Raw genomic sequence first — 19,204 nt, 5'->3', positions numbered from 1 at the left:
TTACCCTTATTATAGCTCACCACTAATATATATTAAAAAAAAAAAATCCTCGTCTCACCCACCATGGGTCGTGTCTGTCCCCCATTTCAGCTCGGGTCCTCTACCAGAGGCCAGGAAGCTTGAGGGTTCTGCGCAGTATCCGTGCTGTTCCCAGCACTGCGCTTTTCTGGACCGAGATGTCCGATGTTGTTCCCGGATCTGTTGCAACCACTCGTCGAGTTTGGGGGTCACTGCCCCGAGTGCTCCGACCACCACAGGCACGACTGTCACCTTGACCTTCCAGGCTCTCTCCAGCTCCTCTCTGAGCCCTTGGTATTTCTTGATTTTCTCATGTTCCTTCTTTCTGATGTTTCCATCACTCGGACCGCTACATCCACGACAACGGCTTTCCTTTCCCCTTTATCTATGACCACGATATCTGGTTGGTTGGCCATTACCATCTTGTCAGTCTGTATCTGGAAGTCCCACATGATCTTTGCTTGGTCATTCTCCACCACCTTGGGAGGTGTTTCCCATTTTGACTTTGGGGTTTCCAGTCCATACTGCGCACAGATGTTTCGGTAGACTATGCCAGCCACCTGGTTATGGCGCTCCATGTAGGCTTTCCCTGCCAGCATCTTACACCCTGCAGTTATGTGTTGGATTGTCTCAGGTGCCTCTTTGCACAACCTACACCTTGGGTCTTGTCTGGTGTGGTATATCCCTGCCTCTATGGCTCTGGTGTTCAGGGCCTGCTCTTGGGCAGCCAGGATGAGTGCCTCTGTGCTGTCATTTAGGCCATATATATATATATATATATATATATATATATATATATATATATATATATTTATTTATATATATATATATATATTTTTATATATATATATATATATATATATATATATATATATATATATATATATATATATTAGTGGTGAGCTATAATAAGGGTCAAAAAAGAAATAAAAAGCCCAAATAAAGAAAACAATAAAAACAACAACAACAACAACATTTCTTCAATGACCTAAACATTTATTTGAAGATAAATGCTGTGTTTCGATACAATAGCTGTTAAATGAGAAATGTGTAGTGAATTTCCCGCTTTGTCAAAGCGTTTGCAAAGGCTCATAAATGATATAAAGGAAAGACAAACCAAGGTCCTGCAATGTCTGAGTAACAATCAGCCACAGGGTAATCATTCTCATTCCAGCAGACTCCTTCCCTCCATGCCTGCTTGATTGAGCGTGACAACCTAGTTTTAAGTGTCATTTAATTTTCATTTTTAAATATAATTACAAAGTGTTCACTGTAAGCTATCGTCCCTCTGCAAATGTGTCAGGATTAATTTGTGCTTTCTCCCTCACGAGTGTCAACAGCTAATTACTACGTTGTATGCTGATGGCTTGATGACATTCTAGCTCTCAGCGGGCTGCCTCGGCCTCTCCCTTTTTCTCTCTCCTTCACTTCTCCCCCATACTGTTAATATTCTTCCGATTTCAAATAAGGCGAGATAATATCACATTTTATGGGCCCGTTCCTGAATGCAGTTGCAAATGAACATCATGGATTGAAAAAGAAATCAATCGAGTTAATGTATTATTAGTGTACTTTAAGCAAATGCATCACTTCAAGGTACGTATATGGTCGATCCGTTCATTTAGCCCAGCAAGGTCTGAGTGTGTGCTGAGAAAACTCTGAGTGAACTCCTTGCTGATAATTGACTCATAGCCATTAGGCTGGCTGATGATAATAAAAGTGTCGCCCGTGTGGATAGTTTGTGTCCTTATTTCTTCCCAGACATTAACACACTTCATGGCCTCTGCTAATTTGCTGATTTGTACAATATGGCTCATTGGCCTGATTTGTGCCGCAAATCTAATGCAAGCTGCGTCCTAATAGGAGTCCATTTATAAGATCTGGAGGATGTCCATGTTTATATAACATTTAATTCTCACATCCCATTGCATTTCCTAGTACAAGTCATAATAATGTTTTTCCTGCTGTACAACATAAACGTGTGCGGGAGCGCATGACTGAAATATCCACGGCTATGAAGAAACTAGCAACTACTGAATCTTATGCCAATTTGCTTGTACGGTGTGACATTTTATTTATACACCACTCGTGATTTTTAGAATGAAAGAGCATGCGAAGTGGCATAAAACCGATTGGGAAAAATGAAGTTTCAAGAGTGAATGCAGAAATCCAAGTTGGGGACAGGTAGCGGGGTGTCTTGAGCACTTACCTGCTCCTGCTGCTGACGAGCCAACTCCATTTGCTGCCTCTGTTTCTCCATTTGTGAAGCGGCAAGCTTCTTCTGTTCGTCGTGGGCAGCCAGGAGCTGCTCTCGTAGGCTGATCAACTGGCTTATCATTGTGGAGAGCTGGTGTTCTTTTTCAGCCAGGCTCTCAGGAGTACCTAGGAGAAAAGAGATGAGATCCAGAGAGGCACATGTCATGGCTGAAATGGGTGGAGGAAGGTGTCGGGCGTGTTATGCGATGGTAGCATGTCGGCTAGGCTGAAGGCAATTTTTTATGAGTCAGCGGTGAGGCCAGGCATGATGTCTGCCAGTGAGGTAGTGGAACTAAGGCACAACAGGAGGAAGAAATGAAGCTGATGCATAAAAAGATGTTCATGGTTTTTGTGAGAAGTGACCAGTTTGGATATGATGAGAAAAGAGCTAATCAGACGAACAGCCACACTCAGATGTTTGGGAGACCATCATCGGTTCGGACACTCGAAGGAGAAATCAATGCCGCTAACAGGCAAGAGGGCTGGAGGAAGCCCTCAGAGAAGGTTTACAGCTGTAGCAAAGGAAGTTGGTGTTAAAGGATGAAGGATGAAAGGAGGATACAGAAAAATGGGTAAAATGGAAAAGCATAATCTGAAAAAGAAGATAAAAGGCTTGGGTTGAAAGAAACATTATTCAGATCCGGAAGTGAGAGAAAAATGTGTACACGAATGCTTGTAGCTGTGACAAAACAAGCCAGCAAGCCAGCTGAATGCTTTTTAAGAAAATCTGCAAAGTGCCCTTGCTAAGTGTCTACCGCAGACCTACCGATCATTATGTTGGCCTATTGTATCACGCACAATATATAGTACAAAGAAAACTGCACGCAGAGAACCTAACTGTGGCAGTGTTAAGGTCACACAGTTTGTAGTGGTCCGGTAGTCATAGCTTTTAGAAGAATAAAGGGAAGCAATTGTTCCTTGCTTAGACAAAAAGCTGCAGGGAGCTGTCTACCTCAGATGGTAGGTCCTTTGAGAAAAGTCAGGTTTCGAAAAACATCCAGAGCCTGATTTACTAAAACCTCAAATAGAAAGCACATAGTTCACACTATTCACATTAACAGATTGTGTTGCATGTGACCTTCAAAGATTTTGATGCTATTTTGTAGCATCAAAAAAAGGTTTTTCACTTTCTGTAGCTTTTGTGATTTTCATCATAGAGAGCACCACTACTGCCAAATAAAGTTTAAACTCTTGAAATTCTAGTGTTGGTGAGGCAAATTGGATAAATGACAAAGTGGGTGTCTTTTTGTCATTGATATTATGGCATGACTCCTTATGACTGGCTCCAATGAAGCACTATGGTAATTCCAAAGACCTGGTTGTTCAAACGGCACACAAAATAAACATTTGACACACTTTCCTTTAAGTGGGTAAATGTACAGCCTATTCACCAAGAAGCAAAAGTTTGCATGCCTACGTTTAGTCTTTCTGCGGTCAACGCTGCTTGGCCGCACTGCTCTCCCCATTCACCTAATCAATGCTAAGTGATCCAACCATTGACTTACACAGCCAACATAATTGCCAGTGAGGGGCTAGACAGTAACTCACTCTACTCCGACTGCACCCCTGCGTGACAAGCTGTTTGTGGAGAACATAGGGAGGGAAAAGTGACAGAGGAGGCAGCGCGCTATGAAGCCATGGTGTCATAACAAAACAGTGAAGGGAAAGCTGGCTCGTGGCCCGCAGAAGCTGATTCTTTCCTGGGTGTCTTCCTCTCATCCCTGACCACATCTGTCTTGTGTTTCTGCGAGAGCTCCCAGGGGCCCTCTCCACTCAAACTATTTTAATTTGACTAAACACCTGATTTATTTTATCTCTCCGATGAGGAAAGCCGTTTGTCTTAATAGGGCCTGTCAACCTCCAGAAGCCATTCGGGGCAATTTATTGGCTGGCTTGTATGAACTTCATCTTGCTCTTCTTTTCCTGCCTGCTCTAGAGGAAGAGCGTTGCAATGCTCCATTTATACTTGTGAAAAAAAGCACCACAAAGCGGGTATTCATTTAGCCCGGCCCACGTGCTGCTTGAATTGACTTCTTATTCACCCGACCTGAGTTGTTGTGAATGGCTTATCTGTAAAATTGATGCAATCGGCAACAATTTTGTTAACCTTTGCTAGTGTTTGCGCTATCACAGGTCACCAGCCACATGCATCAGTTGCCATCACAATAAATAACAACTGCAGGCAGACGGGACTATCAAACGATGACGCACAATCCACAGAGGGAGAATGAAAATCATTAAGGAGGCTAATAGACGACCTTAAGCAGGAAACTGTTTCCAAAAAACACATAAGTGATGAACAGTCGGTAGTTTTGGAATGTCTGCAATGATGATCAAATAGGTCATAGTGCCAAAAATAATGACAAATTTACATAGATCTTCTATTGTGGATGTGTTAATGTGGTGCTAATGAGCCACAAAAGGATCCACTGGGAACTTTGCACTTCATGTTATGTCTAAACTCTTAAGAGAATATGAACAGAGGGCCATTGTTAACATGGGTGAGCCGAATTGTGGGAAGCCCAGTCAGTCCGCTATAGTGGCATTTACTCTTCTTTTTTTTTTTTTTTTTTTTTTTTTTTTTTTTTTACACACACACATGATTGCAATGCAGCTTTAATAATAATAACATTTACAATGAAATCATATGCGCTATACCTGAGGAACTTAAAAGTAAATCAGTCACATATGTTTTTGTTCACTGGTTGGTCCAAAATCTCTTTCATCCTGCTTTGAATTATGGATAAGCCTTAAAATGCAGATAAAAATTTTATTGGGTGGTGGAGAAGAGGAAAATTGCGGTCTGTGTCTCACGAGCCCGCCAACAAAAGATGCAGTTTCCTGCATATTATATGGCTTTTAACCATGCATGGTTTGGTGTCTGCCCGTGAACATGTCTCCTCACATTGTGACTGAGATTCCAGACTGGCAGCCAGAGATCGGCACAACATGAAGTGGTGTGGGCACAAGGCTCAACTTAACATGCCTTGACAACTTCTTTCTTGATGAGTGAACCCTAGCAGGACAATGCAGAGGGCGTGTCCCTGGATAGAGTGGTCAAGTCGTACGCAGACTTCTCCTGATTTAATCAAAGGAGAAGAAGCATGTGTTTTCAACTTAAGTGGCAGATCGTTCAACATCACGTTTTCGCACTTCCTCTACTTTTAAACGTCACAATATAGGGCAGAAAAAGTAACGGGTGACTAAATAAATAATAAGAGGAAAACAAGCAGAGCCATGGTTGCTCGGGGAGGAATGGGGCTATTTGAGCCTTGGGGTCTTTGGATAAAAGGCACTTTGTAGGGGCGCGATTTGTTCTGTCCAATACTCACATCTCCCTCTGTCTTTGGCTCCCTCCTCTCTGCTCTAATCAAGCAGTCTCTAATTTGGGTTCCAAGTCCAGTGGGGGGGGGGGGGGGAGAAGGAGGCTTGTTACTTTGAAGAGTCCCGAGTGAATAACACAGATAAAAGATTCAGGCACAAAAAAAAGAAGAAAAAAAAAAGAAAAGCGCAGGAGGCCGAGGGTGAAAAGGGGGAAAAAATCACAAGGCACCCTATTCTCTTCCTCTCCCTTGGTTCGGACAGCTGAGCCATTATGACCTGATCTGAACTGTTTCTTTTTTTGTGCAGCATGACTGGAATGTCTTTGTCTCTTAATCAACTAGCTTTGTGGATATGTGCATCTCTTCCAGCCTTGTCACGAGAAAATTAAAATGTGTCCAAATGATAGGACAGTAAACTGCTCCAAGGGCAATGTGATCATGTCATCTCAGCACTCCGCCCATACATCGGCCTCACATGTTCAAACAAAGCACACCGAAAAATAAAAATCTTATTGGACTTACTTCATTCAGACATGTCAATCGGTGACGAATGATTAAAATGTGTTAAAGATTTGTATATAATGTCAGTACTTTAATCATATGCAACTGAAAGTTAAGGATAATTATATATAATAATAATAATAATAATAATAATAATAATAATAATAATAATAATACATTTCATTTATCGGTCAAAGAACCGTCCTTCTTAAATACCAAATGGATGTAGCATTTCCCTTTTACTTTACCTCTCATATTACAAAAACCTTTTGATGTAAAATTTACCCCCATTACTCAGCACTGCCAACAACTTTTCTTATATCTACTGATCAATTGATCTGATCCTAGATTTTGAACTTTGTTACTGTTGGACAGGAACAGGTTCCACACAAAAAGCTCTTCTTTGTCACGTGGACAGAGTGAGATCCAGTTCAAGGAAGTCTGACCCTCTCTGTCTCTGACACTCCTCAAGTGTATGCTCTTGATAGATATCATAGCCGCATGCTTCAATGTCAACAGCGTATGACCACTAGTACATCATCATTTTGGGGTTATTTCATTGAATTAAAACAATTTAAGTGCCCTTCCAACAGATACTCTTGGATCTTCAGATTAGAACTTGAAGTGTTTATTAATAACAGCCCACTTCATTCTGCACGGCCCATCTATACGCTGATGGAGACTAATATTTTGATGATAGAGGAAGCCACACTCTTCATTTTAATTATGTTAATATGAAAGCTCCAGCACTTTAGTATCTGTCTGTGACACTGGACAAGGTAGCACACTTCAATCAGTCAAGATAGATACTCGACCTAAACGTGTCACTCCACATGAATGTCAATGGCCCTGAAATCCAAAAACAGGAGGAATTCTGTTGTTATGTTATTTATTATATAAGATGTTCAAGGAATGTGACAAAAAATGAGACATAGCACTGGTTCATAACATTATTTGACAAAGATTACTTCCTGTTCATTTAATTATGATTATTTTGACCTCTCCATTCATCTGCCCACCAATCCATTTTATGCACTGGTTATCCTCACTAAAGGATAACCACTGTTGACACTTGTGCCTTGAAAGTATAAAAGACATAAATGGTTTTCAAGGTCTCCCATCAGCAAAGCGCAAATGACAAAGGTAGGATTTGAATGTTACCTCATTCTTTGCACTGAGGTATTCATTCATTGGTAGCGGTCAATTGGACTCAATGTACATCGCTTGTTTCATTGGAATGCACAAAAGAGACTGTTTCAATAACTTTCAAATCATTGCTCCTGAAGAGTGGCGGCTGTGTCAGTGTCGCATGGGAGTTTAAACCGATAGCAATGACACTGATGGTTTTGTGTTAATACGTTCAAGCATTATCGTGCCCATCAGTCAAGGATATGACTTTGGCAAGTATTGTGATGAACATAGTTACATTACTTTAAAAAAAATGAAAACTGTTTTTGTCACACATGCGCATGGCCCTCTTTCTGCTGTGCCTGCCTTTGCAATCAGGCGGCAGCATAAGCAAGAAAGACATCGACACTGTTAATAGAAAAGTCACAACTCCACACGGCTCATCTGTTCAGCTCTCATTCAGCATAACTCAGACTTGATTTTTATTTTTTTACTGTGATTATACTTACTCCTTCATGTCTTTGTAACTACTTTCGGATATTGATTTTTTTATTACTATTGTATCGCGATTTAGAGTCGTGCCTGCAGTATTATTGTTCAATTCAAGGGGATTGCAAAATAGAGGCATTTTACAATCAGCATAAACTCATTCACTGCCATCCCCTAATTTATTCGGGAATTGAAAATATGACGTGGAGCGCCATTCCAGAATTTGTTCGGGTTTTGTTTTTTTCTAGTGGGGGGTGCGGATAAAGTGCTGTTCAGACCTCTAGCAAAGTTGTTTCCCTTCCACGAGGGGGCAGCATTTGCCTTTTGAACAGCCGCCCCCACTTGCACCTCATGTTGCTGCAGACCCATATAACCTCGGAATTAATTCTACATTTCTGCTGAAAGAAGAGAGTCTACGATTTCTAACGCTGTATTGAAGGTTTATTTACTCCTTAAACTTAATATTGTGTGGGTCCTGGAATTTGAGTGACGATGACAAAAACTGGAACTGGAGTGGACACATTTTTGCATGTCTGGCAGTGAATGAGTTAAGCTAGTGTACTGAAAAATAAGGTATGCGGTTGTTTAAAAACAAATTGAAGGTGTAATTATATTTGCTTTATGTTTGGTAAGACAATAAACGTAGTCTATTACAGCGATCCCTCACTTTTCTTTGGGTTTTCCATTGAATTTCTGCAGAGCAAAGGTTGACTTTTTACAACTTGTATGTTTTGCTTTGTGTTAGCTTTATTATGGAAGTCGGGGAAGGGGGGGGGGTTATGCCTCTCATAGTGACAGTATGGTCACAAATAAAAATCTGCATTGATCTTCAATAACAGAATATAGGATCTGGGAAGAAACACAATATGGCAAACAAAATGTCATTCATAATTGGATAGTCAGTTGTCGCAGGCACCCGAAGAAAGCCTCGAAAACTTAAATCTCAAAACGCACGCCAGTGAACATAAAGACTCTGTTACTTGCATTGCCGCAAGTTAAATTCCACAATTCATTAGAAGAGACGAACACACACTTCAACACTCCGGTACATTCATCTGATGACTGCGGCCTGAGGAATAATGATTTAGTGTGGCTCATATTTCACCTGAGTGCACATGGTAAGCACTCGACTGAGATGTTTTGCACAAAATGCAAACTGAGGCATTTTTGACACGAGAGAATGGGCAGATCTTGTTTGTAATATGGGAGGTGTTAATTTATTGTAGTCGTATTGAAGGCTTGCTTAACTGTGGGCCCCACCTCGCGCACCGTTTGTACTAAGAGCTTTTCATCACATCCTCTAAATGGATTTGCAGACAAAATATGCGAAGATGTTGTGTTTCCTGTTAAGAGATAAAATATTTTTATTTATGTGATTCAAGTTGTGCGAACAAATCTATATGTGTTGACGGTCAGTGCAGCACAGGTCCTGCTGGACTCGCATCAAATCAGTCTCGACCGCCTCCATGCCCAGCCTGTGTTCTCCTCCTAAAACGCTTGCACTTATCGGCTCGCCACAGGGCCGCCTGTACGCGCCCCGCTACTGTCATGTCGACACCATTCCCAAATTGATTGCGGCAGTGCGAAATCCCCAATTTTTGTGCTTCAGATTTCGAGCTGCACATTTGAACACCAGTGTCCAATAATAAGCCCACTCCCCTCCTTCTTTTGCAAATTCCGATAGACTGAAAACAGCTTGTGTTCCAATTGAGTAACTAGATATTTTCTTCACTTTGAGTACATTCATGAGCATTTTGCTTTTTTTTCTTTCTGCTTCCCCAGCCACCTCCCCCTGGAAACTGGCACGCAGCAGGGAAACGTAAACAGCCCTGTTGAGTCAAAGGCTCAAAGCCCTTGCACATAATAAAGTATGCCGAGCAACCTTATCTGCTATAACTCTATACATTACTGTATTTGCATGCAAGGGTGTGCATCTGTGTAAGCTCTCAGTCGTAAAGGAGTGGTCCATCGATGAAAAGGTTTCTTCAGTCGTCATCTGTACTTTTTTGAAGGTGTCAGACGTTTCGCTTCTTATCCAAGAAATTTCGTCAGCAAACTAAAGTCTTACTGGTAGTTTAGGCCCTATATATATATAGCAGCAGAGGACTACTCCCTCCCACTGCACTGATTGTTCCTATTGTCCTGACTAACAACTGGCCTGAATGCCCCACTTCCACCGGTATCACCTCATTGGTATTCCTAATCCTATTTTGCCCAAGTAGGCTGTTGTACGAACGATCCAAATTGAACCTCACTCGTCTCCTTTTTGTGTCTTCAGAATTTTTGGTTTCATTCCCTATTCTTTATTTCTGACCTTTGTTAAATGACCACTGAGGGTACCCACAGTTTGTGAGTGCTCTCCTGATATGTTTTGACTCCTTTTCTCTACCTTCAACGCTTGTTGGTATTAGTTTAGCCCTTTGCTGGAGGGTTCTGATAACTCAGAGTTTGTGTTGTAAAGGGTGGTTAGAATTGAAAAGTAAGTATTGGTCAGTGTGCGTAGGCCACCGTTTTGGTGGGGTGACATTCAATTTGGAACGTTCATACAATAGCCTGCTTAGGCAACATAGGATTAGTAATACTGATGAGGTGATACCGGTCGAAGTGGCGCAATCAGGCCAGTCGTGAGTCAGAACAATAGGAACTATCGTGGAGCGGCTGCAGATTGCAGGATAGACACACACACACGTGGATAGACACACACACACAAACACACACACGCACCAAAAAAAATATGCACACCATTCGATGAAAAGGTTTCTTCGGCCGTCATCTGTACTTCTTTGAAGGTGCCAGACGTTTCGCTTGTTATCCAAGAAACTTCGTCAGCAAACTAAAGTCTTACTGGTAGTTTAGGCTATATATATATATATATATATATATATATATATATATATATATGCCCTCAATAATAATAATAATAATAATAATAATAATAATAATAATAATAATAATAATAATTACAGCATTGGGATAAACTAATAATAATAATAATAATATTATTATTATTATTATTATTATTATTATTATTATTATTATTATTATTATTATTAATAATAATAATAATAATAATAATAATATTATGACTCTAATAGTGCACATAAAATGCTATTGTGAGGACATAAAATAAAAAAAAACACTTTTTGATGGAGTTTGCTTTGTGGTCATATTTAAAAATGAGAGGTCTTAAAATCGAAACAGTGATGTAAATTTCAGTTAACAGACAGTGGCAATATGGCAGCTCCTAAAGGATCTTAGATTTGGTTATGTAAACCTGCAGATCACTGATTTTTATATTCTGGCTAGTTTAGTAATATCGCATGCATATTTATAACGAACAGACTTTGCAGTTTCTCTGTGAATCCTTGCAGTGACACACCGAAGAGAGCAAGAAAGTATCTGGAGAAGTAATCATGTGACCAAATTACAGTGCTTTTAATTTTGTTTGACTTCTTGTGAGAACATCTTGTTGAAGTAAATGCCACCCACAGTGATCTGATCACCCGTAAAAATGTGCATCACATTGTCCTCGTGCAGGTATGAAGGCTGCGTAATATATTATGATAAGCAGATGAGCTACAGTAAACAAGTGTGAGGAATATTCTAGCTTTCCTATTCTCCCTTCTTATCTTGTACTTTCTGCGGTTTGGAGTCCTTTCAGCCGACCTTCGCTTTTGCTGTGTGGTTTTGTTCAGGAGATTTCATCTCCCTCTTCATCTTGCTTGTAGACTGACAGCTAAACTCAGGTATGAAAACAAACAAGTGGGTGAGGAATTGACTGGTGAAGAAATCCCTCGCTATGACGTTTTACTCTGCTTTTTGCCTGTTGCCGCTCTTGATGCCGTGAGGAGTCAGTTGAAGGTATCAACACATGACCCCTTCAAACGCTGTTGGGCATGTTCAGCTCAAGTAGCCCTGCTTTTAAATTTTCTGTGCTTGAATTAGCATCGTCAAATCTCCTTTCAGGTTGGCTGTAACTTTTTCCCACTTATTTGTTTGTTGGACGAGCACGAGAGAAGACCCCAGGGGAAAAGGTATTGGATTGGATTGGATTGGATTGGATTGGATTGGATTGGATATGCCTTTATTAGTCTCACAGTGGAGAAATTTACATTTCTCATTTTGACGCAGGTTAGCAAAAAATAAACAGAGAGGATGTTTTTTCGTGGGTTAAAAGTAAAACTTGGGCCAGGGGTCAACCAATGTTTCACCGATTGTGAAATTGAATTATTTTCTTTCCGCTGTAGAACAATCACAAGACAGAGCAATGACAAAAAGGTTGGCAGTTTATTATAATTGGATGAGCAAATGGTGTTGACCACGGATGATACAAGGCCGCACATCCAGTACAGAGTTTAATTATCTTGTATTCATCTCCAACCTACAGGCATGTTTCCTTTTTGTGCCGGTTTTGAACCAAACAATGAATGCCACATCTGATTCATCATAACACTTAAGATCTTAATCTGAAGTTGTTTTCTACTTGGCACCTTTGTTTGTGTTTTAATTAGGTGGACATTGTGAGTATCCAACCCTGGGCTTATCTTTTTTAATTGCCTGCATTTACATCATGCCAACTTCAAACGCAGTGAGGGAGAGAGAGTGAGACATTTGTAAGCGGGGTCACAAAGCAGCCCTTTGAAATGTCTACAGTCGTATAAAAGGGTACGATATTTAAAAATCGAAGTCCGCCATCGTGACAGCAGAAACATTTTTATGAGGAACTAAGCTGCACAGACAGACAGTATCTATAACCCATCAAGAGACACAATGTTTACTTTCAAACTGTTTACAGACCATCAACTGGTCTTCTGTTGAATCTTAATTCCATCAAACGGGTTTGTAAAAGCCTAAATTACATTAACTGTTTTACACTTTTTGTAATGATATACAAAGTGTGTCAGAAAGGCTCCTGGACTGCATGGTGTCACAAAAGATATGTTCCAAACCGGTGACAAAGTGATGCTATGGGCATTTAGACAGTCCTTCGCCCTGAACAACATCGCTGTGCTGTCATAACCCACCTGGCTCTGTGTGACTTTTTTTTCTCCACTTGTCGCAGCGGTCCCCGACCCCCAGGTCGCAGACCGGCTTCGCTCTGTGGGTCATTTGGTACAGAGCCAATAACTGACCTTAGTTTAGTTTCATTTATTTCAGAATCTGAACTATATTTTAATTTGAAAAATTAACAGATTCTATGTTAATTTGTCTACAGTACGTCACTTTGACGCATGTGAAGGCGTACTTCTTCGTCACGTGATAGGTTCCCGCTAAAATGAAGCCCAGGAGCTGGCAAATTTAAAAACAAACGTTGTTGAGAAGGAGAAAAGGCCCACTCGGGAGACAGAGGGCGAGCCCATGATGTTCAAGAAAAATATGACATTTAATAAACAGTATCAGGAGTCTTATTTAAAATTCAGATTGATCTCAATTGGAAATTTGCATGCACCAACCCTTAATTTGTATGTGAAAACCATAGCGTACCATACCATACCAGAGTGTTACGCCAGATAGGATATTCCTAGTGTCATGATTCGGATTTATTATTACGTTTCAAAAATACCAGTTGTAATGCAGGTTATTGAATACTATTTTGTTGTATTTGTTCATCACACCTTCTTCCTGAAAATATTGTCGGAGGGGAAAAAATGTTTACGAATCGCTGATCCAGAGGAGCTGTTTTGGATTGGATTGGATTGGATGTGCCTTTATTAGCGTCGCAGTGGAGAATTTACATTTCACAGCAGCAAACAAAATACATGAGCTGCTGGAAAGGCAGCCTCTCTCGCGGCGCCGTCTTGAAGTCAAAAGAAAATAAAAACTAAATAACAAATAACATGACAACACAAAGACACAGAGAGTCATTCATTCTGAAGCACTTTTTTTGAAGACGTAGGCATTATGATAATGGAGCTGCGAACACTAGAAGAATATTTCCAGGAGTGCAAGAAAGGATGGCAGAATAGGTCGAGGCAGTGTGTTAAACTCCAAGAAGATGACTTCAAAGAATGAAAAGTATACTATGTATTTTGAACTAAAGTTAGATCTGTTGTGATACGAGCCAGAGTACATTTTGGGCACACCTAGTACAGCACAGAGTGCACAACCACGTGCAATCTGCCTACTTGTTTTCGATGAAAATTTACAGAACTCCCTTTTCTCAATTTTTCATTTGAGTATAGACTTTATGATAATCCATATTTAAAAAGTTCTTTGAAAAAGGAGATAATAGCAGCAATGATGATTTAGTTTTTGTGTTACTGGAAGGAATCATGAAGGAGGAGATGAAGAGCCAATGACTGCCAGGTGTTATCAGCCAGCTGCTATTGTGCTTTTGTGTGCTGAATACTCAAAGTACTCGGTAACAGTCGGTGCTAAGAACTGAGGAGCAGCCCGGCCCATCTGCGGCCCACCTTCACTATGTCATAAACAACCTCTTTTGGAGGGAGTACTGATTTGTGCTTGGCAGTACTGTGCGCGGGACAGGGCGTTTCCTGTCAGTGTGGAGACATTCCACCCCGATGCCGACTCGGAGAGGAGACGATTGTACTCCTCTCCCCTGTTAGCGGTATCTCTCCTGCTTTGTTTACATCAAGCGTACGCCAGATTCAACAATTACTGGGGAGGCAAAAATACTCCGCAAGTGCTGGAGATGAAGAGCTCAGGAAGGGGACGACTACACTTTATTGTTCAGAGACTGTGAACGGGTTAAATTGTCTGGAATTAAAGAGGCAGCACTTTGGAGAGAGTTGGACATTCCAACAAAAGATAAATGGGGGTAGTGGGGGGATATCCCAATGAAGAGTGCAGCCAAAGGCCTTTGTCTTGTGTAAAAGTAAAAGTTTTTTTTTCTGAGATGACACAGAAACTGACAAGAATGGTGGACCTATTATGGATTTTGTGCTGCATGTTTGATGTTCATGGTGCTACCCTCCATCCTTTATGTTACCTTTTACATCAGCTAGGAGGTCACTTGTGTTGAGCCTCTCCATCTTTTCTTTCCAGTCTTTAGAAAGTAGTTTGTCCATGCAGGATGAATCTGTAATATAAAAAGAAAAGAGAAGAAAAATGACACACTCGCATTGATGTAAGGTTCAAGAGGTGAGGAAGATGTGAGGCAGTAGACGGATATTGTCGGGCTAGTATAAGAGCACCCTTTAATTGGAAGGCAAGGACCTAGACCAGGCACGACTCTGCATGTACATGGCTGCCAATGATGAAAACAATTAACATTTGTCCAGCAGACAATGAATCACAGGAGGAACGGCAGCAATCTGCCACGCTGTCGCTGGGGCAGCTGATAAAGAACACACCGGGTCAGCTGACCCAGAACCGGGCCATCCCGGCACTGCTCTGCGGTCAACTTGTTCTCATCAAACACCGGCAGCGGACGCAAACTTCCACCTTGAAGCTCCATGTCTTTAATTGCATCAAACCGCCTGTAGATTTGATTCAAATTATTCTTTGGAATTTCAGTCTGCCCCATTCCGGAAGTTCAGTCGGGAGCCTAACCAAAAGCATCACTCAAAGGCAAACATAAGAATGATTACCTCAAAACAAATACATCTTCAAAAGTCTTCCTCAAACCACTCATACAATTTTTTGGGATCAATTCGGCACACTTAGAATGGTTGCCTGTACCTACATTTGTTCTGATATTTACTGATGACCAGTCAATGGTGCAGTCTACTTTTTGCCCAAAGTAAGCCGGGATACGCTCCCGTGTGCTGCGACTCTGAGCGGGATAAGCGTGAAAGAAACCTTTGTGCCAGCGATTATGCTCATTCGTCTCCATTTTATTCTCAGACCACTGATTCGATGGTAAATGGATTGGTCTGGTTGTTTTGTCTTGGCTTCTCATCCAAGCAGTCTTCATCATATGATTAAGTCAACCATAACAGCCGGGTAGCAGTCAATTCAATGCCCTGAGTATCCCGAGTGAGTCCTTCTCTATGAATTTCAATTTGATATAAAATTCTAGTTAAAACAGTATTTTTTATTTGAAACTACGGTGCAACTCTCATCACTTTCATCACATTTGAAAGCAGAGTTGGGGGCAATACATGAAATGATTGTTCGCTTTGATCCCAAATGCTTCATTTGTTGGTCTCCATCTCTTTGGTCTGCTCTTACCAAGTAAACAGTATTTGCTACCCCTGGCAGCAGACGAACTTCAGAGAGACTTGGGAGTACCATGGGGGTCACTGGTTGTTGTTGTCTTGTTTAAGGAGGGCTTTCACAGAAATCAAGCAGAGGGGCCATTTTGTTTGATTGTCCACTTCCTCCGATGCGATGGGGTCAACAGGACGTCTTCAGACCAGGGTCATTATAACATTATTTCTGCTTTATTGACTTTCCAATTCCCAGCTCACAGTATGTCCCCTTGACCCAATACGGGAAAGAGAGAAAATGGTCCATGTCCTTGTTTGTATTGTAACTTCCTGTGTGCTCACAGAAAGATCACGGCATTTAAAAGGCCTGGGCCTCACCCCAAGTTCAGGAAGGAAAATCAAAAGCCTCTCAAATAATTGTCCTCACAGATACATCAATGCCTTACATTACACCCCGAAGCACGGCGAAAGGCTTCTCTTAAAGGTGGATGAAACAAATAGCCAGCGTATGTCAGGAGGCACGCATATGCTCTTGTTTTTCTCCTTTGCATACATCCACTCTCATGACAGATGTCGCTCCAGCGCTTGATCATTAAGGAATGTGCCAACTGGTGAAGATAATATGGTGCCAGCTTCCATTCTACTCCAGACCTTGCCCTCCCTTCCACCTCCTTCCCAGGAGAACAACCACTCCCTCACTTCTCCAGACCCGACATGCCAAGTGTTCCAACAGGAGGCTACAGCTGGAATGCGCCACTGTCCTCCCTACCTTCCACCTGGAAGAACTGAATAATGGGCCTGGATTAGTTAATAAAATAACTCCCAGACCCTTTTCAGTGTTTAGACGCTGTCAACAAAACACAGAGCCGAGTGAAAGCAGACACACAATTTTAAGCCAGGTGTGCGTGAAGAAAACAGACAAAAAAGTCAATTAATGAAAAGAATACGACATCACTTTGTGTAATGCCTGACTGCGTTCACCGGAGCAATTATAAATGTCGATTGATATTGACAAAATAATGATTAACTTGACATTGAGTCCTAACATACTCAAGATGAATTATTCCCGACATTTCAAACAGTATTTGATTTCCAAAAGCGACACACTAACAAAATGTTAGTGTGCATTTTTGGAGTAGAACGTTTTCCTTCTTGATCCCTTCCAATACAAGGACATCATATTGTGGTAAATTAATTCCGACAAGAGTGTGTTTATTATTATTTTCTTATAGGGGCTCCTAACTCTCTCACACCCCCACCGCTCACGTTGCTTTTCCTCCCTTCTACCAATAAAAAAATCTGTAGCTCGGGAGCAGGCCATTCAGCTGGGATGAGAATGGAATGAAAACAATAGCCCTTATCGGGCGTTTATTTACATTTTCCCAGCATCGCTGCACTAGACAGCTTGGCTTGTTACCAAGCCCGCATCACCCCACTGGACCCGAACCAACTTTCGCCAGCCCCAGCAATTCCAGCGCTCCCTGCGGACCCTCGCCTGGCACGGACCTCCTCCGCTCTGCAGCGAGCACAGATAGCAACATACAAAACTACAGGAGTGTGTGTCCAAGACGTGCTCCCATTGAGAGGGGGAATGCTTTTTGGACTACTAAGCTTGTCTGGGCCGCATTGTCCCCTCTGGGGCTGGTACTGTGCTGCTGGAAAAATGCCCGTAACCTTTTTTTTATCTCTGAAACTTTTTCAGTTTCCAAGAGGCACTCTGAAGGTGAAGGGTCATCTGCCAAACCCAGTGTTCATCTTTGGTCACAAATATCAGTTTCCTGTAGACATACATGATCTGATCAACAGTAGCCAAAATGGAACTGTATAGTGCCACTTAGCAGTTTTTTTTGACGACGATACTAGTGCAGCGTGTTCTACCGGAAACAAATTCCGTGTGTGTTCTACATACTTGGCAATAAAGATGATTCTGATTCTAGATGAGAAGATAGAAAGTAGAAAGTAGTTCTTTCCGCATCTGCATCCCCAGTCCGATTAAAGTGGCAAACCAATAATAAAGTTTTTTTGAGCAGTATGTGTGACAAGAACAGCTCAGCAGTGGCCAATAAACAACAATATTTTGTCTCTTATTTTGTAAAAAAAAATATATATATTGTCGATACTGTTTTGCTTATTTATCTCCACTGTCATCACTTTAAAGTGCCTTTGGTGTCTTCATAAAAATTACGCAATCTTCAAGAAAACAGCAGGTGTTGAAAAAGGTTCCAAAAATGTACACACAAAATAATGCAATGATATGTATCCAAATAATTGGTTAACTTGATTATTGTTAGTGGAATATAATTTAACGGAATAAATTATATTTTGGCATACCTGACCTCATTTTGCCAACTAAATGTAAAAAAACGAAATCATTTGGCTTAAGGTAAAAGCAGATATATTAAAGTCCAGTCTAGATTCCATAAATCATTGAGAGCCTTGACGCTCCTTTTTTTACTTTGACACAACACCATGTTTGAAAACGGCCCGACAAAATGGTTTGTTACAACAAGCCACCAATGGGTGTTTGATTACAGTGTGTTGTCAGCAATGAAATTGTTTCAACTGTCTGCCACAACATTCCCAGCATCTCTGTGCGCACCATCCCCCCGGGAGAAAGATGATACTCTCCTTTGAGTGTTTGCTGAGCTAAAAAGCCACTGGCAGAGAGGAGAGGACTATCGAGAAAGAAATTAGCCACAAGTCAAGGATAACAGTCTGTGGGGGATATTCCGAAGGATTTGTAGCCTCGTGTTCTATGCTAAGCGGCATCTCTTCTCATTCACTAAAGTAAGCAGCCAGCTTCATCTAAATCACCGAAAAAACAAACATGGACTCTGTGTGTCGTTGAGCTGTGGCACTATGTGTATTTTCTATGGTGGCAAATTTGGGAGGAGATGGAAATTCACACAAATAGCTCCTGCAGCATGTTTGACCGACTATGTGTTGAATAAGTTGAAAGTCTGAATATGGGGAGGAAAATCAGTGTCCTTATATTGTGAATAAGCACAGAGGAAAGAATTAGATGAGGAAAAAAAATGTTTTTCCGTCTTTGTAAACTCCACTGAACCCATTATTATTGCTAGTTAAGAAAAAGGAAGATGAAAGTTAGTTCCATCAACATGTCATTATTTGCACAAAGCATTGCAGTCAGTTACAAAAGTTTCCAAACTCCCGCTTTCTAGACACAGACACACACGCACGCACACACCCGCGCGCGCGCACACACACACACACACACACACACACACACACACACACACACACACACACACACACACACGCTCACACACGCACACATACACACGCACACACACACAAATAGGCACACGCACGCTCACACATGCACTCACTCACACACACACACACGCAAACATGTAT

The 19,204-nt window shown here is 41.3% G+C and overlaps 1 protein-coding gene across 3 annotated transcripts in view; it reads right to left on the bottom strand.

The window, feature by feature from the left end:
• The window catches only part of sox6 (SRY-box transcription factor 6), a 162,337-nt gene that overhangs the window by 76,027 nt on the left and 67,106 nt on the right, over positions 1-19,204 (bottom strand). For all 3 annotated transcript variants that reach the window (XM_088992398.1, XM_088992397.1, XM_088992399.1), the window contains exons 6-7: positions 14,665-14,754; positions 2,228-2,400 (exon numbers count right to left, since the gene is read on the bottom strand). In XM_088992398.1, the coding sequence (XP_088848524.1) occupies positions 2,228-2,400; positions 14,665-14,754 (263 nt within the window). The remainder of the gene's footprint in view (positions 1-2,227; positions 2,401-14,664; positions 14,755-19,204) is intronic.

This window comes from Hippocampus bargibanti, linkage group LG03, assembly GCF_051943395.1.
Source record: "Hippocampus bargibanti isolate YZ-2025 linkage group LG03, ASM5194339v1, whole genome shotgun sequence".
In the NCBI taxonomy this organism is placed as follows: Eukaryota; Metazoa; Chordata; class Actinopteri; order Syngnathiformes; family Syngnathidae; genus Hippocampus; species Hippocampus bargibanti.
Note: the sequence above shows the minus strand (reverse complement) of the source record. Positions and strands in the feature narration are given on the sequence as shown.